The following is a 22,284-nucleotide window of genomic DNA, read 5'->3' as shown; positions in this document are numbered from 1 at the left end:
AATTTTTCATTTATGAAAAATTCATTTGTAAATTCATTCAAGAACATATCTCAGATATTAACTAGATTAATCACTAAAACTATTCAACATACCCAATGTACCAACTAATCTGGTAAATGTGGATTCATCAAGTGGTTTAGTGAAAATATCTGCTATTTGTTCTTCTGTTGGAACAAAAAATAGTTCAACAGTACCATTCATGACGTGCTCTCTAATAAGATGATACCTGATGTCAATGTGCTTTGTCCTCGAGTGCTGCACAGGGTTGTTGGTGATGGCTATTGCACTTGTATTGTCACATAAAATAGGAATTTTGTTCAATACAGAGCCATAGTCTCGTAGCTGGTTCCTAAACCACAAGATCTGAGCACAACAGCTTCCAGCAGCAATATATTCAGCCTCGGCCGTTGAGTTGGAAACTATTTGCTGTTTCTTGCTGTACCACGAGACTAGTCGGCTACCTAGGAATTGACAACTCCCTGAGGTGCTTTTCCTATCAACAACACTTCCTGCATAATCTGAATATGTATATCCAACAAGGTTAAAACCAGATTCTTTAGGGTACCAAATACCTAGATTTGGTGTTCCCTTAAGATATCTTAAGATTCGTTTAACAGCAACGAGATGAATATCTCTAGGATCCGCTTGGAACCTTGCATATAAGCATGTAGCATACATAATATCTGGTCTACTAGCAGTAAGATAGAGTAACGAGCCAATCATACCTCTGTAGCTTGTGACATCTACCTTAATGGAGTTTTTACATGGTCCAAGCTTGACAACTGTAGTTGATGGAGTCCTTGCTGATGCAGAATCCTCTAGATTGTAATTTTTGAGGAGTTCCTTGAGATACTTGGATTGACAAATAAATGTTCCATCTAACCTTTGATTTACTTGTAATCCAAGAAAGAACTTCAGCTCTCCCATCATTGCTCATTTCAAACTTGCTGTGCATTAACTTAGCAAATCTCTTACAGAGATTATCATTAGTAGACACAAATATTATATCATCCACATAGACTTGGACTAATATAGTATCATTCTTATGTTTTTTAGAAAAGAGAGTTTTGTCTATGACACCTCTAATAAAGCTATTTTCAATAAGAAATTCAGAGAGAGTGTCATACCATTTTCTCGGAGACTGTTTGAGTCCATAGATAGCCTTGAAAAGAAAGAAGACAAAATCCAAATGATCTGGATCTTCAAAACCAGGAGGTTGCTCTACATATACCTCTTCATCCAGCTTTCCATTCAGAAAGGCGCTCTTGACATCCATTTGATAAACATTAAAGTTTGAGAATGCTGCGAATGCCAGAAATATCCTGATGGCCTAAAGTCTAGCCAATGGAGCATAGGTTTCATCATAATCAATGCCTTCAGCTTGAGAATACCCTTTTGCTACCAGTCTTTCCTTTTTTCTTGTAACCACACCATCTTCATCTAGTTTATTCCTGAATACCCACCTAGTACCAACAGCTTTTTTGTGTGTAGGTCTAGGTACCAGTTTCCAGACTTGTTGACTTTCAAATTGATTGAGCTCATCCTGCATAGCAATCACCCAATCTAGATCAGTTAGTGCTTCTTCAATCTTCTTAGGTTCCATTTCAGAAAGAAATCCTGAGAACAGACACTCATTTTGAGTAGCACGTCTAGTTCTGACTCCAACATCTGGATCACCAATAATCAATTCAAAAGGATGAGCTTTATTCCAGACAGTATGTCTTGGAAGATTTGATCTTGATAATTCGCCTTGAAATTCGTTGGGATGTTGTGTCCTACTAGATGATCCTTCAGCATCTCCCCCTGAGTTGTTGCCATGTTGACTTGAAGATTCTCCGTCAGTAGCAGTGGTATCTCCATTGTTGCCAAAGTTACCATCACTATTACCTTGAGTATCATCATGATTAACAGGTTCTTCACCAGCAACAAACTCAGGTTCTTGACCATGTTCTGATTCTGAATCTGACATATCATCAAACTTTAGTTTCTCAGAAGGATCTTCAGTTTGGATACTAGGGAGTTTAGTGTCATCAAATGTAACATTGACACTTTCAGTTACTTTGTGTTGATCAATGATATACACTCTGTATGATCTTTTCCATATCCAACAAAAATACCCTCATATGCCTTTGCCTCGAATTAACCACGACGATCATCTCCATCCTTGAGCACGAAACATCTAGCACCAAATACATGAAAGTATTTGATAGAAGGTTTCTGTTCATTCAAAATCTCATAAGGAGTTTTCATGAAGTCTTTGTTGATTAGAGTTCGATTCTGAGTATAACATGCAGTATTGACAGCTTCAGCCCAAAAGTACATTGGAAGACCTGATTCACTTAACATTGTTCTGGCAGCTTCAATCAATGTACGATTCTTCCTTTCTACCACTCCATTTTGCTGAGGGGTTCTAGGAGCTGAAAATTGTCTGGTTATCCCTTTGTCTGTACAGAATCCATTGAGAAGTAAATTCTTAAATTCTGTTCCATTATCTGACCTTATTGCTCTAACAGGGACGTTAGAATCTAACTCAATCATCTTGATATGATCAATCATAACTTGTGGTGTTTCATCCTTAGAGTGAAGAAATAAAACCCACGTATACTTGGAATAGTCATCAACTATCACAAGACAGTAACACTTCTTTGACATCCAAAGGACATTAACTGGTCCAAATAAATCCATGTGCAATAATTGCAGAACACCAGTTATGGAAGATGTGTCAGTGCCTCTGTGACTTGCTTTCTTTGACTTTCCTTTCTCGAAAGCCTCACATAGTCCATCTAGAGAGAATTCCAGCTGAGGCAGACCTCTTACAAATTCTCTTTTTACAAGAGAATTCATTGTTTTGAAATTGAGATGAGAAAGTCTCTTGTGCCATAGCCAACTCTCATCTGACGATGCCTTTGCATAGAAACAATTGACTTCAGGATTGCTTCCAGAGTTCATGTCAGCTACGAACAGATTTCCTTTCCGGATTCCCATCAAGGAGGGTTTTTCACTTTTCTTGTGCAGAATCTGACACCTCAGCTTGTCGAATAAAACATTGTAGCCATTGTCACAGAACTGACTAATGCTAAGCAGATTGTGTTCAAGTCCTTGCACAACATACACATTTTCAATGATAACATTTCCAGCTAGCAAACAGCCATATCCCTCCGTTAAACCTTTGCTGTTATCTCCAAAGGTAACCACTGGGCCAGCTTTCTCAACCACATTTGATAGCAGGGCTCTATCTCCGGTCATATGTCTTGACGATCCGCTGTCAAGAATCCACACTACTGGTTGTACCTGTTTAATGCCCTGCAATACAAATGGATTAGACCTTCTTCGGAACCCAAGCTTGGCTGGGTCCGATATATTTGTAAAATTGGCCTTTATCAGGCAAAACAACATTCTTAATTTTAATATTCTCAACTTTCTCAATGACTGGACATTTGACCTTGTGAACAGCCTTGACAAATTTCTGTTTAGGCTTAGGCACAAATGTCTCCTTTCTAGCTTTAGGAGGACTAGCAGTCTTAGACCTATCATGCTTTCTATTATTCACATGCTGACGAGGAGTAGTCTTATCATTAGAAACATGCTTGCCATTAAAATAAGCATACATCAGATTAAAAGCACAAGACATAAAATCAGGAACAACACATGCTTTATGAGAGGGATTAACAATAGGCAACTTATGCATGGTAGACATGGCATTTGTGTTATCCAACTCATGTGTGTCTGAGTTAGTCTCAGTTGCTTTCACAACCTTGACTGGAACTTTTGACACACTTGACTTGGAGACAGCTTTCTCATTAGCATTATCTTCAGCACGGATTTCTTCTTGAATAATAAATGAGGTCTCATCAAATGGTTCAGCAATTGATTCTTTATAGAGGGGTTCATCAACACCCTTAAGCACATGTGGTACTTCCCTGCCTTTAGCACAGACATGAGGAGGGGAGTTTATGCCTAATTTTCCAATAGCAGCATTATAATCATAACCTATTCCAGATGTTTGATTAACAACTTGCTTATTGTAAAACTCTTTGGACTTCGAACAAGAATTAAAGTAAGCTTTAACCTTAGCCTCAAGACCGGTGATCTTGTCTTTGAGAATAGTTTCAAGTTGTCTATAACAGTCAACTCTATTCTCTAGAAAAGATACTTGTTCTTTTAATTTATCTTGATTAATGTGCACAAGTCTTAATTCATTGACCTCTTTCTCAAGGTCTTTGATTTGTTGATTTAACAATTCATTATCACGACGAGCACAATCTAAGGAACCTCCTAGATGATAAACTAATTCAGCATCAGTAAATTTTACCTCTTTTGTTGACGATGAGGTATTTGCATCACTAGTCATTAGAGCAAGATTCCCAACTTCTTCATCTTCACTGTCAGTATCATCCCAGCTTCTTCCCTTTGCCAGGTAAGCCCTTTCAGATTTACTCTTCTGATTAGAATCATAAGAGTTATTCCTAAATTGTTTTGGCTTCCTGCATTCTGTGGTAAAGTGTCCCAACTCATTACAGTTGAAGCATCGAATGGTGCTTCGATCAACCATCCCTGTTTTGTACCCACCACTGCTGGTGTTAGAGGATGAAGATCCACCTTTCTGGAATCTGTTGTAGTTGGACTTGTACTTGAACTTGAGATTCCTTTTGAATCTGACATTTGAGAATCTCTGGACAATAAGGGCCATTGACTCATCCTCCAATTGCTCCAGTTCTTCCAAGGAATAAAAATCATCTCTTGATTGATTTGTAGTAGGAGGATCAAATTCTGCTACTATCATATTTTCTTCGACCTTGGAAGACTGTACCATTCTTTCTGACTGTTGAGATTGTTGTTGATATTGTGGTTGTTGTTGTTGTTCATCAGCTACTAGAGCAGTAGACGTGCTGACCACTCTTCCTTTTCCATAAACTTCCTTCTGCTGAATCTGCTCCAACTCATAAGTCTTTAATACACCATAGAGCCTTTCCAAAGAAATCTCACTCAGATCTCTTGCTTCTCTTATGGCAGTGATTCTATGTTCGAGATGAGTTGGCAGTAATAAAAGGAACTTTTTGTTGACCTCCCTGATGGAATAGTATTTACCATTAATGTTCAGGTTGTTGATCAATGCATTGTACCTCTCAAACACTTCAATGATTCCTTCTCCTGGATTGGATTTAAAGTATTCATACTCAGAGGTTAGGATTTCTAACTTGTTATCCCTAACTTCCTCTGTACCTTCATTAATAACCTCAATAGTTTCCCAGATATGTTTGGAATCTTTACAATTCATCACATGTCTATTCATCAAGGGATCAAGGGAATCTACTAAAATTAATTGAAGGCTAGCATCCAGGGAGGCTTCTTCTATTTCAGCAGGAGAGAAATCCTCAGGATCTTTCACATAAGTTCTAGCTTTGGTGATCACCACATCATTTTCTATTACCTCTGGTTCAATAACCATTGGAATTTTTGGACCCTTCTTTAACACTTCCAGATATTTGGGATTAGCAACTTGTAAAAATAATAGCATCTTCTTCTTCCACATAACATAATTTTCTTTATCGAATAGTGGAATTTTAACGGTTCCAACTTTTTGTGTAGTCATTATGAATTTTTTTGAGTGAATAAAAAATTCAAGGAGTGAAAGAAACACAAAAGTCTAGGATCTTGATTTGTACGTTAATCAGAAGGCTCTGATACCAATTATTAGGTCCCAATTGTTTGTAGAAGGGGGGTTGAATGCAAACAATACCGTTTAATCGAATAAAATGCGGAATAAAAAGGTGAAACAAAATTCAAGTTAAATAAAACTTTTATTAAACTTAAAAGGTGTTACAACAACGGTATCTGTTACAAGGGATTAATCTCAAATCAATTATTACAAATCTGGAATAAATTCGACATGAACTTTTTCTATTTTTGCAATGAAAAGATCAAATGCTAAATGCGATTTGAGATTAAGTTCTAGGGATTTTAATCCGCTAGATTGTTACACAAGAACAAGATAAATAATTCTAGTGGTTTGGATTTAACTTTACAATCTAGAATTTTGATCTTGAATAAAGCAGATGAAAAATGAAATGATTTGCTTGTGTTTCTGCTGTGTTCTTGACTTGTGTGTTCTGTTTGATTGATCTGCTTTCTGTTGTTTAAGTAAACAAAACAATCCAGTTGAATCAGCAAGACTTTCGGCAAGACAATCAAATGAACTGGCATGACAATCCATTTGAACTGGAAGGACTTTCGGTGAGACTATCCTTTTGAACTAGCAAGACAATCCCAATAGCTAGCAAGACAATCAGAATGAACTAGCAAGACTTTCGGTATGACTATCAATTGTCATACCGATTGTCATAGTAGTTCAAATCATATTGTCTTATTGAATTATTAATAGATTTTAATCTAATAAAAATTCTGAAAATCCTAAATATTAATTCTGAATTAATTAATCAATTAATTCAATTAATCAATAAATTAATCTTTGCAGATATAATTTATTTTCTTAATTAAATTATATGACTTAATTAATTAATAGAGAATTAATACTAATCTTGAGCAGCAACCATTCTTCTGAAAATCTTCTGAAAATCATTGTCAATTATGAATCAATTCCACCACTTCAATGTTGACACTCGATCTACTGTCTGGTTCATGAGTGACTAACTTCCGTGACGTTTCTTCATGCCTTGACCTTAATACTCTTGATTTTCTTCAGACTAAATCCTTGTAATTAATTGATACCCTGACAAGATCTCTGTCACTTGATTAAATCCACAATCTTGATTTATATCATTGAGGATTGATCAATTTCTTGAGCTTCTTCCAGTGAATTAAGTAATCAAGTCTGTAGATGAATAATGCTTCTTAATCCTTTGACATATGTTACTCTGTGAGATCTTTCGGACGATAGATCCACTATTTACTTATTACATTCTTATTTGAGTTGAGTTAAATCCTCGAATAAACAAATAGGCTATGATATATGCCTTTCAATGTAGCATACATAATATCTGGTCTACTTGCAGTAAGATAGAGTAACGAGCCAATCATACCTCTGTAGCTTGTGATATCTACCTTAATGGAGTTTTCACATGGTCCAAGCTTGACAGCTGTAGTTGACGGAGTCCTTGCTGATGCAGAATCCTCTAGATTGTACTTTTTGAGGAGTTCCTTGAGATACTTGGATTGATAAATAAAAGTTCCATCTAACCTTTGATTTACTTGTAATCCAAGAAAGAACTTCAGCTCTCCCATCATGCTCATTTCAAATTTGTTGTGCATTAACTTAGCAAATCTCTTACAGAGATTATCATTAGTAGACCCAAATATTATATCATCCACATAGACTTGGACTAATATAGTATCATTCTTATGCTTTTTAGAAAAGCGAGTTTTGTCTATGACACCTCTAATAAAGCTATTTTCAATAAGAAATTCAGAGAGAGTGTCTTACCATTTTCTCGGAGACTATTTGAGTCCATAGATAGCCTTGAAAAGAAAGTAGACAAAATCCAAATGATCTGGATCTTCAAAACCAGAAGGTTGCTTTACATATACCTCTTCATCCAGCTTTCCATTCAGAAAGGCACTCTTGACATCCATTTGATAAACTTTAAAGTTAGAGAATGCTGCAAATGCCAGAAATATCCTGATGGCCTCTAGTCTAGCCACTGGAGCATAGGTTTCATCATAATCAATGCCTTCAGCTTGAGAATACCCTTTAGCTACCAGTCTTGCTTTGTTTCTTGTAAACACACCATCTTCATCTAGTTTATTCCTGAATACCCACCGAGTACCAACAGCTTTCTTGTGTGTAGGTCTAGGTACCAGTTTCCAGACTTGTTGATGTTCAAACTAATTGGGTTCATCTTGCATAGCAATCACCTAATCTGGATCAGTCAGTGCTTCCTCAATCTTCTTAGGTTCCATCTCAGAAAGAAATCCTGAGAACAAACACTCATTTTGAGTAGCACGTCTAGTTCTGACTCCAACATCTGGATCACCAATAATCAACTCAAAAGGATGAGCTTTATTCCAGACAGTCTGTCTTGGAAGATTTGATCTTGATGATTCGCCTTGAAATTCATTGGGATGTTGTGTCCTACTAGTTGATCCTTCAGCATCTCCCCCTGAGTTGTTGCCATGTTGACTTGAAGATTCTCCGTCAGTAGCAGTGGTATCTCCATTGATGCCAAAGTTTCCATCACCATTACCTCGAGTATCATCATGATTAACAGGTTCTTCACCAGCAACTACCTCAGGTTCTTGATCATGTTCTGATTCTGAATCTGACATATCATCAAACTTCAGTTTCTCAGAAGGATCTTCAGTTTGGATACTAGGGAGTTTAGTGTCATCAAATGTAACATTGACACTTTCAGTTACTTTGTGTTAATCAATGATATACACCCTGTATGATCTTCTTCCATATCCAACAAAAATACCCTCATATACTTTTGCCTCGAATTTACCACGACGATCATCTCCATCCGTGAGCATGAAGCATCTGGCACCAAATACATGAAAGTATTTGATAGAAGATTTCTGTTCATTCAAAATCTTATAAGGAGTTTTCATGAAGTCTTTGTTGATTAGAGTTCGATTCTGAGTATAACATGCAGTATTGACAGCTTCTGCCCAAAAGTACATTGGAAGACCTGATTCACTTAACATCGTTCTTGCAGCTTCAATCAATGTACGATTCTTCCTTTCTACCACTCCATTTTGCTGAGGGGTTCTAGGAGCTGAAAATTGTCTGATAATCCCTTTGTCTGTACAGAATCCTTTGAGAAGTGAATTCTTGAATTCTGTTCCATTATCTGACCTTATTGCTCTAACAGGGACATTAGAATCTAACTCGATCAACTTGATATGATCAATCACAACTTGTGGTGTTTCATCCTTAGAGTGAAGGAATAAAACCCACGTATACTTGGAATAGTCATCAACTATCACAAGACAATAACACTTCTTTAACATCGAAAGAACATTAACTGGTCCAAATAAATCCATGTGCAATAATTGCAGAACACCAGTTATGCAGGATGTGTCAGTACCTCTGTGACTTGCTTCCTTTGACTTTCCTTTCTGGCAAGCCTCACATAGTCCTTCTGGGGAGAATTCCAGCTGAGGCAGACCTCTGACCAATTCTCTTTTAACAAGAGAATTCATTATTTTGAAATTGAGATGAGAAAGTCTCTTGTGCCATAGCCAACTCTCATCAGACGATGCCTTTGCATAGAAACAATTGACTTCGGGATTGCTTCCAGAGTTCATGTCAGCTACGAATAGATTTCCTTTCCGGATTCCCATCAAGGAGGGTTTTTTATTTTTCTTGTGCAGAATCTAACACTTCAGCTTATCGAATAAAACATTGTAGCCGTTGTCACAGAACTGACTAATGTTAAGCAGATTGTGTTCAAGTCCTTGCACAACATACACATTTTCAATGATAACATTTCCAGCTAGCAAACAGCCATATCCCTCAGTTAAACCTTTGCTGTTATCTCCAAAGGTTACCACTGGGCCAACTTTCTCAACCACATTTGATAGCAGGGCTCTATCTCCGATCATATGTCTTGATGATCCGCTGTCAAGAATCCACACTACCGGTTGTACCTGTTTAATGCCCTGTAATACAAATGGATTAGACCTTCTTCGGAACCCAAGCTTGGTTGGGTCCGGCATACTTATAAAATTGGCCTTTATCAGGCAAAACAACATCCTTAACTTTAATGTTCTCAACTTTCTTAATGACTGGACATTTGACCTTGTGAACAACCTTGACAAATTTCTGTTTAGGCTTAGGCACAAATGTCTCCTTTCTAGCTTTAGGAGGACTAGAAGTCTTAGACCTATCATGTTTCCTATTATTCACATGCTGACGAGGAGTAGTCTTATCATTAGAAACATGCTTACCATTAAAATAAGCATACATCAAATTAAAAGCACAAGACATACAATCAGGAACACCACATGCTTTATGAGAGGGATTAACAATAGGCAACTTATGCATGGTAGACATGGCATTTGTGTTATCCAACTCATGTGTGTCTGAGTTAGTCTCAGTTGCTTTCACAACTTTGACTGGAACCTTTAACACACTTGACTTGGAAACAGCTTTCTCATTAGCAAGATCTTCAGCACGGATTTCTTCTTGAATAATAAATGAGGTCTCATAAAATGGTTCAATAATTGATTCTTTATAGAGGGATTCATCAACACCCTTAAACACATGTGGTACTTCCCTACCTTTAGCACATACATGAGGAGGGGAGTTTATGCCTAATTTTCCAATAGCAACATTGTAATCATAAGCTATTCCAGATGTTTGATTAACAACTTGCTTATTATAAAACTCTTTGGACTTCGAACAAGAATTAAAGTAAGCTTTAACCTTAGCCTCAAGACCGGTGATCTTGTCTTTGAGAATAGTTTCGAGTTGTCTATAACAGTCAACTCTATTCTCTAGAAAAGATACTTGTTCTTTTAATTTATCTTGATTAATGTGCGCAAGTCTTAATTTATTGACCTCTTTCTCAAGGTCTTTGATTTGTTGATTTAACATTTCATTATCACGACGAGCACAATCTAAGGAGCCTCCTAGATGATAAACTAATTCAGCATCAATAAATTTTACCTCTTTTCTTGACGATGAGGTGTTTGCATCACTAGCCATGAGAGCAAGATTCCCAACTTCTTCATCTTCACTGTCAGTATCATCCCAGCTTCTTCCCTTTTCCAGGTAAGCCCTTTCAGATTTACTCTTCTGATTAGAATCATAAGAGTTCTTCCTAACTTGTTTTGGCTTCCTGCATTCTGTGGCAAAGTGTCCCAATTCATTGTAGTTGAAGCATCGAATGGTGCTTCGATCAACCATCCCTGTTTTGTACCCACCACTGCTGGTGTTAGAGGATGAAGATCCACCTTTCTGGAATCTGTTGTAGTTGGACTTGTACTTGAACTTGAGATTCCTCTTGAATCTGACATTGGAGAATCTCTTGACAATCAGGGCCATTGACTCATCTTCCAATTGCTCCAGTTCTTCCAAGGAATAAAAATCATCTCCTGATTGATTTGTAGTAGGAGGATCAAATTCTGCTACTATCACATTTTCTTCAACCTTGGAAGACTGTACCATTTTTTCTGACTGTTGAGATTGTTGTTGTTGTTGTTCTTCAGCTACTAGAGCAGTAGACGTGCTGACCACTCTTCCTTTCCCGTAGACTTCCTTCTGCTGAATCTGCTCCAACTTATAAGTCTTTAACACACTATAGAGCCTTTCCAAAGAAATCTCACTCAGATCTCTTGCTTCTCTTATGGCAGTGATTTCATGTTCGAGATGAGTTGGCAGTATTAAAAGGAACTTTTTGTTGACCTCCCTGATGGAATAGTATTTACCATTAATGTTCAGGTTGTTGATCAATGCATTGTACCTCTCAAACACTTCAGTGATTCCTTCTCCTGGATTGGATTTAAAGTATTCATACTCAGAGGTTAGGATTTCTAACTTGTTCTCCCTAACTTCCTCCGTGCCTTCATTAATAACCTCAATAGTTTCCCAGATGTGTTTGGAATCTTTACAGTTCATCACATGTCTATTCATCAAGGGATCAAGGGAATCTACTAAAATTAATTGAAGGCTAGCATCCAGGGAGGCTTCTTCTTTTTCAGCAGGAGAAAAATCCTCAGGATCTTTCACATAAGTTCTTGCTTTGGTAATCACCACATCATTTTCTATTACCTCTGGTTCAATAACCATCGAAATTTTAGGACCCTTCTTTAACACTTCCAGATATTTGGAATTTGCAACTTGTAAAAACAATAGCATCTTCTTCTTCCACATAATATAATTTTCTTTATCGAATAGTGGAATTGTAACGGTTCCAACTTTTTGTGTAGTCATTATGAATTTTTTTGAGTAAATAAAAATTCAAGGAGTGAAAGAATCACAAAAGTCTAGGATCTTGATTTGTTCGTTAATCAGAAGGCTCTGATACCAATTGTTAGGTCTCAATATGTTTGTAGAAGGGGGGTTGAATACAAACAATACCATTTAATCGAATAAAATGCGGAATAAAAAAGTGAAACAAAATTCAAGTTAAATAAAACAATTATTAAACTTGAAAGGTGTTACAACAACGGTATCGTTTACAAGGGATTAATTTCAAATAAATTATTCCAAATCTAGAATAAATTCGACATGAACTTTTTCTATTTTTGTAATAAAAGGATCAAATGCTAACTGCAATTTGAGATTAAGTTCTAGGGATTTTGATCCGCTAGATAGTTGCACAAGAACAAGAAAAGGATTTCTAGTGGTTAAGATTTAACAATAAATACTAGAAATGAATGTCCTGAGATATTGCAGTTGAGAATAATAAGTTCACTGCTTTCTGTTTTTCTTTTTGTGTTCTTGAGTAGTTGGCTGTATTCAATTCTATGTCTTGTAAAATCAGCTGCTGTTGTTAAGTAAACAAAACAATCCAATTGATCCAGAAAGACTTTCGGCATGACAATCCATTTAAACTAGAAAGACTTTCGGCAAGACAATCCATTTGAACTGGCAAGACAATTCATTTGAACTGGCATGACTTTCGGTATGACTATTGATTGTCATACCGATTGTCTTGCTAATACAAAAGATAGTCTTGCTGAATTAATATAGAATATTAATTCAAAATCAATTCTGAAAATACATAATATTAATTCAGAATTAATTAATCAATTAATTCAATTAATCAATAAATTAATCTTTGCAGATATAATTTATTTTCTTAATTAAATTATACGACTTAATTAATTAATAGAGAATTAATACTACTCTTGAACATCAACCATTCTTCTGAAAATCTTTTGAAAATCACTGTCAATTATGAATCAATTCCACCACTTCAATGTTGACACTCGATGTACTGTCTGGTTCATGAGTGACTAACTTCCGTGACATTTCTTCATGCCTTGACTTTGATACTCTTGATTTTCTTCAGACTAAATCCTTGTAATTAATTGATACCGTGATGAGATCTTTGTCACTTGATTAAATCCACAATCTTGATTTATATCACTGAGGCGTGATCAATTTCTTGAGCTTCTTCCAATGAATTAAGTCATCAAGTCTATAGATGGACAATGTTACTTAATCCTTTGACATATGTTAGTTTGAGAGATCTCTCTAACGATAGAACCACTATTTACTTGTTACATTCTTATTTGAGTTGAGTTAATTCCTCGAATAAACAAATAGGCTATGACATATGCCTTTCAAGTGTTATTAATGGAAATGGAACTCGTGATAATCCAGATCCCCGACCCCGGATTTGGGGGTGTTACAAAGAACAAGAGAATTATACTTAATTTAGAAGAAGCTGAGGAGGACGAGGACGCGTCTCCACTTCCTTCACCACTTCAAACTCAAACTCACCAGTCTCTACCAAAAACTGGCAGCAAAGAAGGCACCTAAGAAAAGAACCTGGATGGCGCCCAGCTTAGAACGCGTCTTGTTCTCTAGTCTTCTAATATCTTGAACTATGGTGGGTGCAAGTCCCTTTAAGCCTGCAAGTTGTAAATGATAGATTTGATTTATGTTTTTGATAATGACTCTCATAGGCTTGGTGCCTTGAATTATTTTTATGCACAAGTTTCATGTCTTTGATCATTACAATTTTGTGTAAGTATTATCATAAAATAGTAATGACATCATAAGGGTGCGCCCTAATATCAGAGCGCGTCTACCTTTATCCATTGAAATGGTATTCATAAGCTAGCTCGTGTTATTTTTGGTGCACTCCAACTTTCTTACCTTGTCTTTTAAGGAAAAATGTTAGCTTGGGCGCGCCCATATGTTAGGACGCATCCTCCCATATGGTTTTGTGTCTTGTTTTCAACTTTTCTTTTCAAGCATATAATGACAAATTTTTTTGTCTTACCAATTTTAATTTCTAAAGTGTTATCTTCAAAGAGGGCGTATCCTCATTAGAGTCGTATCAACTATCTTTTGCTTTTCCTACCTTGTCATATTGTTTTTCCTCACAAGTATCCTAAAATGTTAAATGGATATTGCTTTGACAGGGCGCATCAACCTTGGGGCCACGTGTCTTCCCCCTTTATCATAGCAAGCTTTATCAAATAGCTTCATTATTATGAGGAATTTTAAAAAGACCATATTTCTTTAAAGCATGTAACAACTTAGAGTAATTCTGAGGGAGCATCCTTGGAGATTGTATCGCATCTACCTCTTTTTAGTACCAAAGAGTTTCATAGTATGCATGGAACTACACCACATATGGCCTCTAGAAACACCCAAAAAGGTGTAAAAATGACCAAAAAGTGTTACCTAAAGCAAAAAATTGGGCTATGGTTACACTTTTTAAAAATTTGATGGTATTGAATTTGCTCGTACTACAATAGGGGTCTATAGTAACAGTTTTTGAACCTTTAGTAACACATGTAAAAATGTAACAATATACCCTCTTATGATTAAACTTTCAACATCTATGGTAACAACAAGCACGTGTAACCACAGTTCTTTTGCAACATCCATTAACTTTTTGTAACACCAAAAAACATGTTGTAATAAACTTTTTTGTAAAATCGTTTTTGCTATTGTAACACTATATTGTAAAATAATTTAATTCTTTTGGTAACATGTTTATAGCTTATTGTAACACTATCTTTATAAAAACTCTTGTATCCAATGTAACACTCTTATATTTATTGTAACAACTTTTTCCGTTTTTGCGAACATAAAATATCAATTAATATACTTGTTACTTTTCAAAATGTAATAAAATTTAAATTAACTTGAAACATTAAGACTTGGATATATATTAATTAAACTTGATAACTGTTAACAAAGTACAAGTTCATCCAACAAATACAACTTTCCAAGAAAACCAAACATCCAAATTTTATCTAAAAGCCAGAAGTACTGGTAACTAAACCAAATGAAAGGTTCTAACATCTGCCATCAACTAGTTACTAGCATGCATCAAATTCCCAAAAGATGACAAGAGGCATTTAAAAGTGGGGTATTAAGCAACTGATCATCCATGTATGAGAAAAATGAAACCTGCAAGTTTACAAGTTTTAGGTCTGTAAGTTTGAGTTGGTTAAATTAAAGATCACAATTAGAAATAATGATAATTTAAAAAAATAAGCAAGCAATGTAATACTATAAATTGTATTTTTAAGTGAAACCAACTATAGCATTTCAAAAATATCAAGAAGGCTCTTAAGATCAGCAGTGAGCCATGTTTGGGAGGAGGGTACCCACATTCATCAAATTGAGTTCCATTTGCTCATGTGGATCTATGCAGCTTAATACTAATTGACCTATTTTTAGGTATCTCTCTTTATAATAAAATCAGTCTGATTTCTTTTTTGTCATTTAGTCATTTCTTATCATAGTCACTCTATTTACGGCAAACGGATATCAGTGGTACACTCTATGATTAACTTTCAAATTAATAATGTCCCCTAATACCCTATAATTAATTTTCATATTGGTAATATTTTATTTGGGGAGGGGAAGAGTCAGATAGAACAATAATATATTATTATATAAGTATTATTGGCATTTAAACATGCAAAAGTATAAGAGAGTTAGGAGTAGGCAAGCTATTTCCCAAAAAAAGTAAGATATTATATAGCTGATTAGAGAAAATTAAGACCCAAAAAACTCACCAAATATAGGTATCTAACAGCTCTCTCTGAATTGTTATAGGCAGCAAGCATGGCACTAACAACTGTTTCACGTTCCCAGCTCTCTCCACCCACAGAATTAGAGTAGTGCCAGATACGGTTTGTGGGCTGACACATTTAAAAGCAGACCTAGAACAAAATACAAGCCATAGAATATATAACTCATGGCATAGTCGATGCAGGCGTTTGAGATGATGTTACAGAATCTACTGCAGCAGGGGAGTGAGTTGTTGGTTGAGCCTAGTATAACAGGATCCTTTAGCACTTATAAACACAACATGAAATAAAATAAACATAAAGCTTAAAACAATGTCATGCCTCTATCACTCGAAAATTCGGCAAAGATAGTCAAACAAATTCAATAAACGTAGAGAATAAATTTGGAAGCAGAAAATATCAATCCAGTCAAATAAACAGATAAATATTTGTGACACTCTGAGAAAACCATGTCAATGGCTACCAATTGAAAGATCAAAATGCTATTGTAATTCAAGTTAATATATACATTAATAGTGCAATTCACAAGATCAAAATGATAATGTTTTTCAAGATGACACTAGAAAGAGAAAGAAGCATTCATTTGCTAATAAAGGCACCATAGATGTATTCCCACCATAAATGATTTTTGAAACTGAGAAGCTGCAACCCTTGTTCTTGCCTTCTTTAGCTTGGCATATTTTTTATGTGTTGTATAGAAATTAGCAAAACGGATACATTATTTTGGACTTTTACGTATTCAGTCACTTGTGCATGCATTCTGGTCCATCACATTCATCTTAATAACTAGTATAAAAATTGATGAATAATATTTACAATCTTGTGTATAACAAATCCCATTGGTACTTTAACAACAAATTCCAACTTTCTAATGATATAATTTACCCTTGAGCTTCATAAGTTTGTGACCTCTGTTTTTCTTCTTCTGGCGATAATATCTCTTCAAAATATTCAACAATAAACTCTTTTTCCTTAAAATATAAAACTAAAGGATGATCAATGCAATATATCTATTAAATTAGAAGAAATGACAGCTGTAAGATATAGCAAAAATATCTACGTAGTTTGATTGCTTAGAAGTATCAATAAAAAAATACGTATTTATCGAGAACATATTAAGTTGTCATTACATCTAACTTTATAGAGAGAAAGAACAACATGTCTTTGAAACTATTTTATCATATCAGTTCAATTGCATATAGAATAACTATATATGCTCGTCAACAAAGAGATTAAATCAGCGACCTGCAGTACTAAACAACTTTATTTGAGCATATTGGCATTTTTTAAACGGCTGTAAAAAGAAATAACGTATTACAAAAAGTGTTGTACATTAACATGGTGGAACTCAAGATCCCTATTAATCTTTATAGGAAAACTTCACATAAATTCTTATACAAAACTACAAAACTTTGAAGTGATCATATAGTTTGGAAACTAGAATATAAAATTTCTAACTAAACATGATTTGGTAGATGCTACTACCTTTTGCGTATTGGGAGAATAAAAAGAGAAGTATTCTTTGAACCAAACAACGGTTATCAGTAGCAGGACATTCCAACAGTTGGTGCCCAGGTTGGATTTCATCTAGTTAATCAATAAATGACGAATCAGTAATAGCAAAAAGAATAGCACTACTGAGTACAGTTAACAACATTCTATATTATTTCCAAAAATGAGCATGAAGACATATTTCAAATCTTGAAATACAATCCAGCTTCCTTCTGTCCATCAGGAATGCCATAGCATATAGATAAAATCTTTTCTACTTCAAAAATTTCCTCATTATCCACTTCTTCTTCCTCATCATCTTGAAAGTTCCACAACAGTTAGCAAGACCAGTACTGAAAACTGAGGACCCAAATAATAAAAATAAATAAAAGGACATGATACTAAAAATATACCTTTGTTTCTGGATGGTTGTATTTTAAACTTTGGAATGCGTATTAGAGTTGCACTAAAGGAATTGTATTTCAGAAGGTCCATTGCGGATAAGGTGATCATAAACATCTTTTTTACACCACCATAGACGATTATCACATGTACACTGAATATATACTTGTTTATTACCTAAAATAATATTACAGAAGATGTCAAAATAAAACAGAGGAGAGATTACTGCAATGACAATAGTAATTTTATATCTATAATTGGACTTTCTCTTATAGTCATATCTAAACATTCAAAAACTAAACCACTAATATGCAACTACCCATCTAAAGAGGCGAAAAAGTAGCCTCAGAGTTGTAACCTACCGAGAGTACCCTGTAAATTTTAGCTCAACGAACTCTTAGGCCATCCAAATAAAAAATTCCTACAATTGCTCCAATTTTTTAATAAATAGTCCAATCTACAAGACTTATAAAGAGTACTACCAGTTATTACATATACACAAAATCAAGAATCATCAAATTCAGTCATAATAAATGGGAAAAACTACACAGAAATAAACTTATTAAATATTATAATTAGGATTTTAAGAACCTAAAAAGACATAAAATTGTTGATATATATATATACAAATATTAAATGTTTTAAAGAAAATAGTACAAACCAAAATCATAAACATATCAAAACAAAAACACAGATACAAAATCACAAAACAATTATAGATCTGAGCCGACTTGGCCCACTAAATTAAAAACAAGAAAAATCCTTAAACATGAACTAAAAGTAGACAAACCCTTAAACATTAACTAAAAGCAGACAAGAAAAGAAGGCATACCTAAAAAAATGTTGAATAAAGCCCCAAACTATAAGCCCTAATTATAAGCGCTAAACCTGTTTGAGAAGAAAGCACCATTTTTTTGAACCTTAAAACTCCAATTCGCTCTAAGACCCTAACTACTAGAACCCTAATATGCTCAAACCCGAATGAGAAGACTTCAAGCACTGAACCCTAAAACTCCGAGCTCTGAAACCGGCTTCATATTTTATGTGTTTGTTTGATGAGAGAGATTGAGCTTTAAGAGAGAGAGTTTTGACAGAGAGTTTACATGTGAGGGAGTGTAATTTACTCTTTAGATTTAGTTTTTACATTTACGTTTTGGAAAAAATAATTGAGCAAGTTGTTATTTGGTTTTGGGCCGTCCAAATATGTCAAAATTCAGCCGCCCAATTAGTTTTTATTTTGCCGCCCAAATTTTCATTTCTATGGTAACACTTATTTCAATATCAATGCTAACACCTTTTTTTATGTTACAACAACAATTTTCTTATGTCTATGGTAACACTTATTTCAATATCAATGCTAACACCTTTTTATTTATGTTACATGAGAAATTTTCTTATGTCTATGATAACTCTTATTTCAAAATCAATGATAACACCTTTTTTATGTTACAACAACAATTTGCTTAGGCTTGTGGTAATATTGGTTAACCTCTACTGCAACGTTAAATAAATATGTTACCTCAGATCAAATTCAGTGATATAAGGTAACATTTTTGCTTGTAACACCAAAAAAAATATTGGTAGAGGCCATATATGGTGTAGTGTGGGGATGTCTTTGTTGGAAACAAAGCCTTTGAGGGCATGTCATGTATTTTAACAAATAGGAGGGCGCGTCTTCTTATGACGGCGCGTCTTCCTCGCATCTTTCTCTCTATACAAGCTTTAATTATTATAGTTCCTCATAGCGCCTTTACAATATGGGTACGTCTTCCTTTTTTGGCACGCCCTTTTTAGTAGTATTTGATAAATTATTCTTGATATATAACAAATAACAAACCATTATATGAAAGAATTTTTCAAAATTTTATAAATAATACGCTCAAGTGTAGAAATTACACCGGTCTCATGGCTACTATGCTCTATGGGGAACTTGTTTGAAAATACAATCCTTCAACTAATTCTAATGAAGAGTAGTACATGCACTATCCTCCTAGGCTATGATGAATTTTATTGCTTCTAGTCTACTATTCAGGCATAGCCTTACTCAAATCAACTAGAAATAATAATAATAATAATAATAATAATAATAATAATAATAATAATAATAATAATAATAATAATAATAATAATAATAATAAGTACGAAGTCGTTGCCCCACCCTACTGATAATACTTTCGAAGGTGTTCCGCATTCCAAGCTCGCGAAACTAACTTCCCTTATTTGTCATCAAGATGATAATTTCCTTTCCACAATATTGCTTTGATCTTGTATGGTTCTTCCTAATTAGCTCCAAAAACTTTGTGGCGAGGATCTCTCGTATTAGGCATCACCTTCCTATGAACCAAGTCACCAACTTTTAGATGTTGCCCTTTCACTTTCTTGTCGTAATACCTCGTCGCGCGTTGCTGAGCGCTGCAAGCTTCAGCTGAGAGTTCTCCCTCGCTTCCTCCAAGAGGTCCAAGTGAAGCCTCTGATTAACCTACGTGCCTCCTTCTACATAATGATCTCTGCGGAGTGATCTTTAACTAATGCTAACAGAAACTATAGCCTCATATCCGTAAGTAATCAATAAGGGAGATTCTCCTGAAGTAGATATTGGAGTCGTGTTGTAAGACCATAGGACCTTCGAAAGTTCTTCAGGCCAATTCCCTTTGTTTTCCTCTTGCTTGGTCTTTAGAGTATACTTTATGATCCTATTGACAGCTTCAATTTGTCCATTACTTTGCGGGTGATATACTACCATGAACTTCTTCTTTATTTTCAGATCCTCATACAACTTACGTAGCTCCTTGCTATCGAACTGTTTCCCATTATCAGGACAAGTTTGTATGGAATCCTGAATCTGCACACAATGGAATTAAAGACAAAGTCTTTAATTTTCTCTATAGTGTTGGTTGCTAATGGCATGGTCTCGACCCATTTAATTAAGTAGTCAACCGTAACCACTACATACTTGACATCTCCTTTAGCTTTTGGGAGTTCTCCAATGAGATCAATCCCCCACCTGGAGAACGACCATATGCTCATCATAGATGTCAAGAGCGTAGTAGGCATTGATGAGTAATTCATAAAGCGTTGACATCGATTGCATGCTCTAGTAAAGTTTGCAGCATCATCTTTCATTATAAGCCTGTAGTAGCCCTAGTGTAATATCTTCATCGCCAATGAGCTACCCCCCGAGTGATTGCCACAGATTCCTTCATGGATCTGTCTCAATATATAATTTGCTTCTTTCTCGTAAACACATCTAAGCAACGGTTGATTAAAACCTATTTTGTATAGAATTTAATCATATACCACATACTTTGTAGCCTGGTATCGAGGTCGTCTAGCCTTAAACTTCTCTTCAGAGAATGTTCCCTTACTAATATAGGCTAGAATGAGTGCATTCATGTATTTTAAGGAGTATCGACTACTTGCATCACTTCCTGAATTTCCAAAGGTATGGAGCCTAGCAATACAGCTTCCTATTGAGATCCCATTTTGGCCAAAGAATCTGCATTGCTATTTTTTACTTGTGGTACACATTGCAGCCTTACCTTCTTAAATTTTCCAAGTAAACAATATGCACACCTCAAGTACAATTTTGTTCGAGATCCTCGAGCTTGAAATCCCTGATTCACTTGTTTTGCGACCAACTCTGAATCACTTTTGGCGATCAAATTCATGATGCCCAAATCCAAAGCAATCTTTAGACCATTGATTAGAGCCTCATACTCTACATCGTTATTTGTAGCATGCAAATGGAAGTGAATAGCACTCATCAGATGATGTCCCTCTGGAGATACAAGTATTATTCCTGCGTCTGTCCCTTCATTATTAACTACACCATTCACATACAAAATCCACCAAGAATGTGGAAGCTCTTCTTCCGGTGATGGGTTAAAATTTCCTTCAGGGCAAGGCAGATGTAAAGCTACCATGGATCTATCATCAATTTCGGAGTTAAATTCCAATAGAAAATCGGTTAGGGCTTATCATTTGATCACCATACGTGGCATGTACTCCAAGTTAAATTGCCCCAATTTCACAGCCCATTTCAGCATCCTTTCTGATGATTCAAGTTTATGAAGGACTTGTCGTAGAGGATATACTATGCGGACTTCAACTTTGTGAGCTTAGAAGTACGGGCACAACTTCCGTGATGCAAGGACTAATGCATAAACCAATTTCTCGGTACTGGTGTAACGAGTCTCGGCATCATGTAACCTTTTACTTACATAATACACTAGTGATTGTTGTCCATCTTCTTCTCTTACCAACACTGCGCTGATTGAATAGTCAAAAACTGCTAAGTATAAAATCAACGTTTCTCCATCCACCGGCTTTGACAACATGGGAGGATTTCCAGCTGTTCCTCTATCCTCTTAAAAGCCTCCTCACATTATGATGTCTATGTAAATTCTTCCCTGCTCTCTTGGTCTTTAAAAAATTCTTTACATATGTGAGATGATTTGGACATAAAGCGATTCAATGTAGCAATCCTTTCGGTCAAGCTCTTATTCAATGCCAAACACATACTTTCGCGTGTTCAACTTCATATGATATCTCCTCAAAATTTTGAACATCTCCCTCAGGTGTTTGACATGGTCACCTGCTTCCTTAAATTTGACCAGCATATCATCCACATATGTAATGATTATGAATTTTCAAAATATAGTTTATGTGAATAAATTTATATAAATATGTGACTTGTGTGTATAT

General features: G+C 35.4%; 1 protein-coding gene across 1 annotated transcript; it reads right to left on the bottom strand.

The window, feature by feature from the left end:
• Positions 1-21,047: 21,047 nt before the first annotated feature.
• On the bottom strand, positions 21,048-21,503 carry LOC141665042 (uncharacterized). The gene has a single exon (XM_074471023.1). It carries the CDS (start codon positions 21,501-21,503, stop codon positions 21,048-21,050), a length of 456 nt encoding a protein of 151 aa, XP_074327124.1.
• Positions 21,504-22,284: the final 781 nt, after the last annotated feature.

This window comes from Apium graveolens, chromosome 6, assembly GCF_009905375.1.
Source record: "Apium graveolens cultivar Ventura chromosome 6, ASM990537v1, whole genome shotgun sequence".
NCBI classification, from domain to species: Eukaryota; Viridiplantae; Streptophyta; class Magnoliopsida; order Apiales; family Apiaceae; genus Apium; species Apium graveolens.
This window is presented reverse-complemented; position numbering and strand designations above follow the sequence as displayed.